The sequence below is a fragment of the Ptiloglossa arizonensis genome, chromosome 7 (genome assembly GCF_051014685.1).
Source record: "Ptiloglossa arizonensis isolate GNS036 chromosome 7, iyPtiAriz1_principal, whole genome shotgun sequence".
NCBI lineage: Eukaryota > Metazoa > Arthropoda > Insecta > Hymenoptera > Colletidae > Ptiloglossa > Ptiloglossa arizonensis.
In genome coordinates, this window is record NC_135054.1 from 22,057,670 (window position 1) to 22,069,209 (window position 11,540).

The 11,540-nt window shown below is 49.1% G+C and overlaps 2 protein-coding genes across 2 annotated transcripts; both read right to left on the minus strand.

The window, feature by feature from the left end:
- Nucleotides 1-1,653: 1,653 nt before the first annotated feature.
- On the minus strand, nt 1,654-3,505 carry LOC143149307 (uncharacterized). The gene is made up of 2 exons (XM_076316543.1): nt 3,445-3,505; nt 1,654-2,519 (listed from the first exon to the last, which is right to left on the minus strand). Exons 1-2 carry the CDS (start codon nt 3,457-3,459, stop codon nt 1,755-1,757), a joined length of 780 nt encoding a protein of 259 aa, XP_076172658.1. The 5' UTR covers nt 3,460-3,505; the 3' UTR covers nt 1,654-1,754.
- Nucleotides 3,506-8,707: 5,202 nt separating this feature from the next.
- Nucleotides 8,708-9,550, minus strand: LOC143149374 (uncharacterized). Its single transcript, XM_076316690.1, has 4 exons — nt 9,539-9,550; nt 9,241-9,367; nt 8,984-9,153; nt 8,708-8,848 (listed from the first exon to the last, which is right to left on the minus strand). Exons 1-4 carry the CDS (start codon nt 9,548-9,550, stop codon nt 8,708-8,710), a joined length of 450 nt encoding a protein of 149 aa, XP_076172805.1.
- Between the last annotated feature and the right edge of the window lie 1,990 nt (nt 9,551-11,540).

Sequence of the window (11,540 nt, forward strand, 5' to 3'; positions counted from 1 at the left end):
ATAGACCGTGATCCATCTAGTCGATATCGCGAACAAAGCAAATAAATCGAACGACTGGCCAAGTATCTCGCAACGAAGAGGTGGTCGTACCTTTGCCAAAGAAAATTTCAATGTTCCCGATCCGTGGCTCGCGCGAACGCGACACGCGAGCAAATCGATGGACCGACGCGGTTTCAAAACCGCGAAGCGGTTCGTCCCGTCGCCGTGGCTTACGCAACGCGATTGCTCGGCGTGACGAAACGTCGATTCCTCGAAATGATCGGGAATCAGTTGGAAAGCTCGTAATTAATTCCCTAGTTAGTCCCGGCAACCGTCGACCTGTCGCAATCGAGTCGAGTGATAAAAGGCGAAAATATGTCGGACCTGTTCGCGGCTGATCGCCGCGCACCTTACCAGCCCGTCGCGCGTAATTTAATTGAATAGAAAAACACCGTTGAACGTTCTCGCGAACACGTAGATGTCCAAAAACGCTTCGAGGTACACGAGACGAAACATTTCGCGCTACCACCCCGGGACTCGTCGCGAAGAAGGAAGAACGATTCTTTTTTTAGCGGTAGGTGGGTTTGGTATATTTTTATTGCGGTTCGAAGCAGAGGCGAATCGTTCTTCGAGCTCAATAAACACTTCGTAACAGTAACGTTGGTGAAAATATACCGAATGTCACCGTCGATGATATACACCTTCGTTATCGATTTCTTTCGGAAGCCTTTATTATCGGGTTATTCTTCCCTTCCTATCGATATTGCCTTCTCTTGCTTTTGTCGAAACAAAGGCTCGTGTTTTTCTCACAATGTTCCCTCTGTGGAGAGAAACAACGATATTGGGGCGCGTTAAAGCAGGTCGGTGTAATACCTGTCGATAGTGCTACCCCTTGCCTTCTTTTTAAAACAAAGACTCGTACTCGTCTTGAAACACGAACAGTGTACATCGTAGTTCCTTCTACAAAGGAAAAGAGCGATATCGGCGTTGCGGGGACTCGACGGGGCTCGATGTTCCATCTCGGAGAAAATCGAGTTCTCGCGTGGCACGAAAGCTTCGGAAAGTTTTCGTTCGGCGAACCCATCCGTGGATATTCGAGGGACGAGTCCCCGGCCTCGTCTCGATGTAATATCCCGTAGGAACGAGTGTCCGAGAGAGGCCAGCACGCCACCGGGAAGTTATACACGATCTTAGGAGCGGCGGTAATGCGATTCAGTTTTCCGAGAACAATCAAGGAAACTTTCACGGGGGAATGAGTTTCCACGGGTCGACGGATTAAGACCCCGAGAAAGGCAATCTCCCGACGGGAGTTGGCCCTTGTCGGATGAAAAGGTTCGAAAAGTTTTCCGCGAAAATTAGTCGGCCATCGAAACTTTGTGTTTCGAACGCGTAGCCACGCGCTCGTCTACCGCGGAGGAGGCGTGTAAGCTTTTAACGAGTTCGAATCCACGTCGTTGTCGCGCTCGAAGCTCCCACGAACGTTGAAGAGAGATTACCAAAGGGAAAAGTTCCAGGACCGCGCGGACAGGTGGAGCGGATTCGACAACAAGATTGATACTTCCTTCGTTTTTATTGTACAAACTGCGGAACGAGAACCTCGCTAAATTCCGCTCGACTACGGAGATTCGGTATGGACCGAGCGAAGACTTAACGCGGACGGTTTCACGATGAACGAGGAGGGTTTCGCGAAAGGACCTCGATGTTCTTCCAGGACGAAGCTGGTCGATCGATCGAGTCGATCGTTACGATCCCGCGATCGACCGTATCTAGATCCCTTAAGGACACCAAGGCTTCGCGGTTGCCTGGAAAACGGGCACAGAATGGACGACCGGTTGAACCACGGGATGGACTACAGGTTGGACCACGGGATGAACGACAGGTTGGACGACAGGTTGGACCACAGGATGGACCACGGGTTGGACCACAGGATGGACCACGGGTTGGACCACAGGATGAACGACGGGTTGTACCACAGGTGGATGAACGACCTTTGCGTAGCTGACAGCCGGCACAGGCACCTGGACGACTTTGGGCGAATGGTATTGAGGAAGGTGCACGACTTGAGAGATCGGCGCGTCGAGCTTCTTGATGTAAAGCTTAGGCGCCTCGAACATCACCTTCTGATAGCTGGGCTGGTAATAGACCGGTTTCTGGTAAATCGGCGCGTACGAGATCATCGGCTTCTGGTAGATCGGTAAAACCACTTTCGGCTGGACGACAGGTTTCACGATCACCGGTGCTGGAGCCGGTGCTGGCTTCACGTAGGTGATCACCGGCTTGGAAATCACGGAGTAACTCGACTGGTGTATTATCGGCGCCGGCGCTGCGTGTACCAACGGTTTCACGAGGATCTGAGGCGGTGGCGAATAAGAGATGGGATGAGAGTACACCGGGGGACACGGGTTGTGGTACGATTCCCTTTTCGGCTTCAGCATCAGCGCGTCCGTCATGGCCAGTTTGTCCTCCATCATGGCGTCCGGCATGTGCATGCTCATCGCGGTCTCGGAGCGGACGCTCGAGAGCCATATCAAACACGGTATCTGGAGATCATCGAAAGGGTTTTAGGATCAACGACCATTCCATCGTTTTATCGTAGGTGAAAAGAAAGCGAACGGAGCTACGGAATGGTTTCGAAGAGTCTCCTCCGAATGTAAAAATATCATGTACCGATTACAAGTGTCATAGACGCGAAACAGGATGACCAAAGTGTCTTCGAAGCTAGCCTTCGAAGCGGAGAACACGCTCGGAGTGAACGTCGGTAAGATTCCAATTCCCTCGAGCCAATAGCTTAACGGGAACAATCGTGGGTATTGGACGACTGTAGCGATCGTAAGTAGACATCGAGCAACCGTAACGATCGTGAATAGTCACTGGACAACTGTAACGAACGTTCTACCCTAACGAAGAAGACCCTTTCATTTCACCGTAAGCTTCGAGCTCGAGAGACCGTAAGCCGTCGAGGGATTTGCATAGCTGTAATTATCGCGTCCGAATTCATCGGTAAAATTACAGCGCTCGTAGGAAAAAGTTGTAGAAATTGCGAACCGTGGAAGACCTCCGCGTTGAAGATCGAAAGGTTCGTTGCAATTAGTAACACGCCCGTCTCGCGTTTCGTACTTCGCGAAGTTAATTCACCGTTGCCGCGTTAATACGCGTCGAGATACCGGACAATACACCGAGTAATAATTATCTGGAAACGCGGCGAACGGATTCACAATTAGAAGTTACGGCGGTCAATTTGCACGAATCGACTCCGAAGTAATTTAACTTTCGTTCCTCGTCAAAACGGCGGGTGCTCCGACTAATGGGCTCTCCGCTACATTTTCAACTTCCACGGTAATTTTTCTCGAACGCGAAGGATCAATTAGCAACACGCCATTCCGACTACGGGATCGCGCTGTCGGAGAGGCGCGAGTCCCCGTCGAGGATCAAGGTGGATCGAATTCATCGTCCGTGTCTGCTTACCAGTAGCCTGAACATGATTTATTCTTCTGGTGGTTGTGTACGATCTTCGCGAACGAACGCCGGATCTAACGTCCCGGGCGAAACTAGAAGCGCGGCGTGCGCGGCGGTCGGTTTTATAAACTTTTGCACCACTCGAGCCAGCCAGGTTTCCCGCGGACCGAAGTCGAATGCGATTCCCTTAACCGGGCGTAAAAAGCGGTCGTAGATCGTTTCTATGACGCAACCGGTCGCGCCCCGGTATTTCCTGAATAAATTCTGCACCTCGGGGCGTTCAGTCGCGTTATGCGGCCCCGTCGTTAGGCGTTCGTCATTTACCAACACCGTCGGTCAGTCATTGGCCGGTTTCTCGACCGACAAAAGCGGAGGACAGGACAACGACGGATCGCTGCGGGTGTCGCCCGCAGAAATTCGCACGAGAAAAGGTACGCTCGGAAACATTTACCGCGGCGTTATTTAATTTATAGCGTATCCGTTCGAAAGCCGGTAAATTACACCACCTGCGATTACGATCCGTCCCGATTCTATCCAGAGACGTCGATATGGAAACATTTTTCTACGAAAACCGGTAAATTACACCACCACCGATTACGATCCGTCCAGGGACATCGGTACGGGAATATTTTTTTCTACGAAACACGAATGGCGCGCGAAAGATTTTCGTTCGATGATCGATCGTCGTCGAAACGGTTCGTTGCCACCACGGTCGGATAACCGGTTTCGACGATCCTCCATTTGTAAAATCATCGAGTTTTGCTTTCCCCGAGTCGCGAAATAATTATTTCGTTACGATCTCGGTGGCAATTACATGGTAAAAACGCACCGGGTAGGCGAGCAGCCCCCCTCGAGGATCAAAGGAATCGTATTTGGATCGGGTGACCCAATTAAGAAATACTGTAATACAAAGAAAAAGTGACTCGGCCGCTCGCTCGCCGATGGACGAGCCCAGCGACGGAGCAACGCGCTTTCGAAACCGAACGCGGCACCGTAGGGAAGAAAGTGTACACCAGCGTGGTTACGAAAAAGAAAAAAACGACAACAATTTATTTAAACAACGTAACAATACATTAGGTGTGACGGGCTATGTACAATGTGTCGTAAGTTTTTTGGCTAAAGGGCTTCGAAGATGGTCGCTCCTGGTGTGGATCAGTGTTTCCAACCGTGGCCCTTGCTTTGATGATGGAAGACGTGTTTGTAGACGGGCACGTGGACCGGGTACGGTTTCGGAATGGGCACCGGGAAATGCTTCTCCACCGTCACCGGGTACGGTCTCTCGACCACGTACGGCACCTGCAACAACGATGTTTCGATGTAACACCGAGGAGAATAAATTCTCTAGGGAAAGAACGCTCGTTCTTAAAGAATTTTCATCGTAATTTTCCTCCGCGAGGTCTGTATTAACGCAAGACGAAGGTATGTGCCTCCATACGAGTTTTCGTATAGCGAGACATTCCTCTACGCGAGTTCTATAGAGCGAGATATTCCTCTATACAACTTCTCGTATAACGAGACACTTCTCCGTGAGTTCTCTATTGGGACATTCCTCGTGAATTCTCGTACATGAAAATATCTCTCCCGAGTTCTCGTACCTCGACGAGACAGAATGACGGAGAAAAACGCGAAAATGGAAAAGTTTCCAAACTAGCAACCGAACGATTACAATTTCTTCGACTTTACCCAAAGAAGGTAACGGGACAAGTGACATCCTCGCGGAGAGAATGTCGCGTCGATGTTCCCCGTGCATGTAAATGTTCGTCCTCGAGCGCAACGAGGCCAACGCGCTCGTAACGTAATCCCGAGCTTCGCGAGAATTGCGCGTATCGTTTTCATAGCAACCCGACGACGCCTGGACGACAGTCGTTGGCCATTCTGCGTGAAAATAATGAAAAATACCGCGTGTCCGACATTCACAGAGCCAGTGGTCCGAAGGTGGACAAAAAGAGTCGTTAACAACGATCCGCGAAAAGCTACACCGTCTTGGATGTCCTCGAGAACAGAGAAACGCGGTGCTTTCCCTCGGTTCCTTCGAGTTGGAACATTAGCGCAAGGTTATCCTTTTACCCAGTACCTTTTTCTCCACCAAGTAGGGCTCGGGTTTCTCCACGGGGATCTCTACGTGCTTGATGACCTCCACTGGGACCGGATGGGGCACCGGTACTTCGACCTGATAGGGCTGAGGGATCGGTACCTTGATCTGCTGCGGAACTGGCACCGGTACCGGATGCGGGATCGGTATAGCGTACTTTTTGTAAATCGGTATCTCCACGGGTTTCGATGTCTCGTGGTAGGTGGAGCCGCCATGCTCCTCTTCGTAAGAGGCGCACACTGCTGCCACCAGAGCGGTCAATATCTAAAGACCAAGACAACATTCGTCGAAATCGTCCGAGAATCTCGTGTTTCGAGGTATCTTCCCTCGGTTGAGATCGAGAGGGATCTCCGGCCGAGAAAAACTCGGTGAACGCGAATGGAAAACTCTCGCGACGAAGTGAAAACTTACGATAATCCTCATGGTTTGCTTGGTAAACCCGGCGATCACGCTCGAACGAATCCCACTGCGCTCAACCCGTAGTGTTAACTGGCCACGAACTGTTTGATGCTTTCAAAGTCACGGCCAAGTGTTTATATACCAACGTCGCTTTCTCCCTTCTCTTCATTACGTTGACTCTTTCTGCTCGTCGTGTATATCCGTGCACGTACACGATGCCCCCCACGATTGTCTGCGGGGATATAATAACACATCCACGGGTAGGCCTTCGCTCTTCCTGACGTTCGAACGTCGTAAAGCCTCTCGTTTCTTTCGATTTATCGCTGCACCGATCGAACGATTAGCGAAATTAACGTTTCACGGTGCCCCGCAACTTCCAGCGAAATTGATTTCTTCGATTCGAATATCATTAAAGTACGATACACGCTTCGTTGGAATTTGTTTTCTTCTTTTTATTCTCCGGCGGAGATGAACGACGACTCGAGAAAATTTGAAAAGGAGCCGCCGTGTCGGTCAACGAACGTGTCAAGTTGCTCCGTTTAACGCTACGGCAATTGCGCGAGCGAAAAAGATATTTGTGAAATTTATGGGCACCGCTCCCACGGATACCAAACACAGTGATCGCTTTCGATTTTCACCGTATCGAATGTACGTTGTATGGTTGGTGGGAGGCAAACAGCGAAAGGAAATTGTTTCTATCCGTTCGATCATCTCGTTGAGTAATTGCGCGTTTAATTAGCCCCGGTTGTTCGCCGACAATCCGTGAATAACATTTTTGTTAGTCGGAGGTGGTTGAGTATAACGATCTCCGCGGCGAACGAGAATTTAGAATGAGATCAGTCTACCGCGGATAGCGCAGCCTGGTCGTGGTCTGGTTCGCGGGCTTAACAATTTGTAAATCGCTGTCGGGCAAGGTGTGTTAACCAGTAGAGGCGTTTTCATCTCAGTTAACACGCGATCGCCGAAGAACGTTTACCAAACGGTCGCCGCTTTCGCGCTGAGGGTGTAAAGCAACTCACACGCTGCGTTTATCTATCATCTATCGTTCAATTAACGAAAATATCCTTTTCGAGAGACCAGATGTCTCCAATTTTCGAGAAACTTTGTACACGAAGCGCTGGAAAGTACTATACGTGTATTTTCTTTTATGGAAAACTACCCTCGGGGTAGCCGCAATATTCGATTAAAAGTTTCAGAAACTGATAACGCTTTTCTACAAATATTCATATTCGACTTTGTGCAATTTTTATTTACACCTTCGGATTGGTTTCGCTAAAACTAAACTTTTTTCACGTGCAATTCCACGTGTTGTAACTTTTTGTTACGTTCTACTAACATTCTACCGGTTATGCCGGAACACTTGTTAATCGTCGACGAAACAACTCAACGAGCTGTTCGATGACACTTGCTCCGGAGATTTCAAAGAGACACGTTTTTCTGTTCCTTGTTCGTTGCATCTTCGTAACTTTCTAGAACGTGAAAATTGTCAATTCGATCGTTTCAATTAATCGAACAGAAATAAGTGCGTGTCAAGGTTGGTAGAAATGTAGGGATAAATTTTGTAACGTTCTTCCCAAGAGGAAAAGTAACTTTATTCGTAAATTCCAATTTCAGGTGCGATACAGTGCTCCGCTACGATCGTAACGGAAATAGTAAACGAAATAATCGTACACCGTCCTCGTAACCGATGAAAAAATAGTTCATACATAACCAACGACACGTCGATCGTAACGAAACAAGGCCGCAAACGTTCACGGCGTCGCGGAGCTACGGACACTCGATCCAGCACAGTTTCAGAGTGCATCGAATTTCCCCATCGATCGTCTCGCCGAGTCGCGGATCGAACTTTCGAACGGAGACCTTGGCAAAGACTCCTGAGAACGTTCGAGGTGGGTCTCGTTCGTCGAATTTCTCGCGCCTCGACCTCGTCCGTGACGGTTTTTCGTAGCGATTCGTGTTCGATTCGCGATTCAATAACACGGAACGAGCGTGGCCAGGGGTGTAGGAAGAGGGTGGGGCCGTGCCAGAGACGTTCGAAGATTCGAATCGTACACGATCCTTCAGCGAGCGGAACAGTGAAAGTGTATCCCGAGTAAAAGTGGTTTCGATGCAGGAACGCTGCCGTCTGCTGTCTCGGGCTCATTATGGCGAATCAAGATCGCGCGGAATACCTGTAGGCGGCCGGTTTTCTTTCACAGCCGATCCGTAACACGCGGATGACGAGGAAACAGAAATCCAACGGGGATTACGAGGTTTCCCCTTTGTTCGTCGATAGACCGCGAACAGGAAGACGCGTGTTTCGACCCAGTACCGTTTCCTGCCGATCGATCAACCGTACAAACCGGCCTCGATTATCTTCCGCGATCGACTAATTGAATTATGCGCGCGTGCGCGCGAGCGAGCGAGCGAGCGCCCGGGCACACGCGAACGCATTTATCGGCGCGTAACGATCCCCGGGTCCGATTAACACACAACACACGCCGGTTTACGTTTCAGACATCGTTTATTAACAAAAAAAAAAGATGAACCCACATTGAGATTCGCTGGAACAGGAAAACTTAACGATTGTATAAAATTGTAATAGTAACAAAGAGCATTGGCAACATCGGCCCCGTCAACGAGTTCCCCCGATGCGAGAGGATCGTCGACGATCCCTTCTTCGAACAAACGTCGCGATCGTCGTATCGACGATTCGGGACCCTCGTTCGATTAAATAGTTTCCAAGAAAGACGACAATCGGTCCGACGAAACGGACTTCCCGAACGGCTGGAGGTTTGCGCTTTAGTGCCATCCTTTGCTCTTCGAGCTGTAATGGAATACGTGCTTGTAGACCGGAATATGAACCGGATACGGCTTGGCGACCGGAATCGGGAATTTCTTCTCCACGTACACTGGATACGGCTTCTCCACCACAAAAGGTACCTGCGCGAATGCGAGATTACACGTTAGAGCGATCGATCATCGTCCCGCGACGCAACTGAGCCGTCCGCGAGCTTTACATTGTTACCCGCGAGGAATTCTATCAACGGTCGGTGAATTTTCAACGTTTGCGCTTACATGCTTCTCGATGATAACCGGCTCCGGTTTCTCAATAGGTACTTGAACCTCCTTGACGACTTCCACCGGGTAAGGCTGAGGAATCTCGATGGGGACGCTTTGAGGCTGCGGGATCGGGATTTCTATCTTCTGGGGGATTTCGACCGGCACCGGATGCGGTATCGGGATCGCTGAAATAGGTAAAAACAATATTCGTTTAATCACCCCGTTCCCGTGAACGCGTTCGCAACCGTTACAAATTCAACCGAAATATTTACCGTATTTTTTATAGATCGGTATCTCCACTGGCTTCGATTTTTCCTCGTAGGTCGAGTGACCGTGGTCTTCGTCCAGATGGCTCGCAGAAATCATTCCAACGAACACGGCCAGACCGACCAGAGCAATCTGTAAACATTCGATCGTTAATCCTCCATTTAACGCGGCGAAACTATGAACCGTGTACACTATCGATCGCATTCGTTTCTAACAATGAATTGCGTGGGCAGGTATGGGTTTAAATTTTCCCGTGGACGCTACATTCGCATCGATTTAAGAATACTTGAACAGGTGTCTTACGATTTGATTCATGATTGCAGGTTTTCGTACGGGGGTGTGTTAATTGTACGGGCACAAGAATCGAGCGTCGAATGTCTACGACAGTGGAACAACGAGCTTATATACTAACATCGATTCCACCACCTTTCACTGATTCCTTGCACTAGAGTCCCGACCCTTGCCAGGATATGCTGTGCCAGGTATCACCACGTGGCAACCTTCGGGGGGAGTCTAGGCACCGACGATGAATATGAAAGGTTCGCGTTTCATTTTTCGCGCGGTTCATTGAACCGCTCTCCGTCTACGGTACACCGGAAGTCGAGATTACGCGTGCTTGCGGGCGCGGGAAATGCACGCCACGGTTCTATTCTGTCGTTAGAGTAATACGCTACGGTCAGTGGGTTCGCATTTAGGCTCGATCGGACGAGTTTCGTCGATATCGGTTATTCGGTATCGAGACATCGCGATTACGCGATTAGAAAAATTCTAATCAACGAAACGTCGATCCACTCTTTTCTCGAGGAAAGCTCGAACGATGTTTTTTAACTGGGACGAGACTGGGAGGTAGATAGAATTTATGTAGAAGGTGTTTCGTGCTAGGTAATATTTCTACCTGTTGTAAAGCTTAGATCGTAATATGTATAATTTATCGATTGTACGTAGGAGAATACAAAGTCGGGATAAAGAAATATACGGTGATATAATTTGGCACGAACGACGACAGTATTGTGCTATCTTTGTGACTCTTGGCTTGGAACTGAATGGAAAAACCAAAAAAGGAAAATAGCCAAAACGTTGAAATACGAGTACAGTCCTTAACGTCGACCGTTCACCGTCGACATTTCACGCTCTTTGGATCATTGTTGCATCCATTTCAACACCACTCGATGATAAACAATTCCAATTAGAGCTTAACAGAAACGAGTATACGGAAGGTAGGTTTACGTAGATAAAGAATTTAGCGTCCCTGTGTACGTTGAATTAGAAATTAAAAAGTTACTTGGTTACTTGCACTTGAGTTTTTGCTGTAAAATTGAATCCTTAGAGAAGGACGTTTCGCGCGCGGTGGCCCAACGACGCAGAGTCACCGGGAATGGAATAAATCGATACAAATTCAAAGTCGGTACGCATAATTGACAAAGTTCCCTTTTTCAGATTTCCGAACGAGTCTCTCGGTTCTCGATTCGCAAAGTTCGGAATCGAACCGATGAGAACCGAATCCAAGATTAAACCAGATTCTATATTGGTCGAGATTTAAACGGGATCATGAATAATTCGAACGATTAACCGCGAAGTCACCGACAAAGCGGAAGATCAAAAGCGCCTTTGGATGCAACCGCAAATTTACACGGCCGCTCCATTTACCGGAAGTGAACGCCTTCGTGCGGTTACGAAAACTTCCAGAGACGATTTCGAGTTCGTGTGGCAAACTGAACGGGTTGCCGTTCGGTTGTGTTTGGAACGGAATAATCGAGGGACGGTGAAAAAAAACTCCATTAAGCGAGTTCCCGTATAAATTTGAATGGTCGTGTTCTAGGTACTCGGGCGGTATTCTTCGAAAGTATTGAGATCTCGATGACGGGAAAGGGTCGCCGGAGCGATTTCTTTTTTCGGGTGTAGCCAGCCGCGGTTGTCTCGACGCGAAATCTCAAGTTTACCGGAAGTGAAGGTGTTGGTACGCTCTCTGGCGTAAAGACACTCAAAGCGGATCAAATTTTTCGGCGAGACCACGGAACGAAAGTCCGAACGCGTTCTCCGTGTGAAAGGATCGCCGATGAAAAAACCGTCGGGTCCAATGAGTTCTTTGTATCTGTGAAATTAGATTTCGGGATTTCGATCGCGGAGCTCGCTCACGGACGAAGAAAGGAGAAGAAAGTGTATCGGGCGGCGCTCGTAAATCGTTTCTTTTGCAACATTCTTCGCGAGCGGTGTCGATACGGGACGCGGCGTTCGCCGTTTCACCACCGTGTGCCACCGCTTCGCAAAATTCTCTGTAACGGTTCTCGTTCGAAATCCTCTTAAC

Bases quoted from the DNA above. Each gene is read 5' to 3' on its own strand.
- LOC143149374 (XM_076316690.1), bottom strand. The intron at 9,154-9,240 runs GTAAATATTTCG...TACCTATTTCAG, and splicing joins ACCGATCTATAAAAAATACG to CGATCCCGATACCGCATCCG. The intron at 8,849-8,983 runs GTAAGCGCAAAC...GCATTCGCGCAG, and splicing joins CGGTTATCATCGAGAAGCAT to GTACCTTTTGTGGTGGAGAA.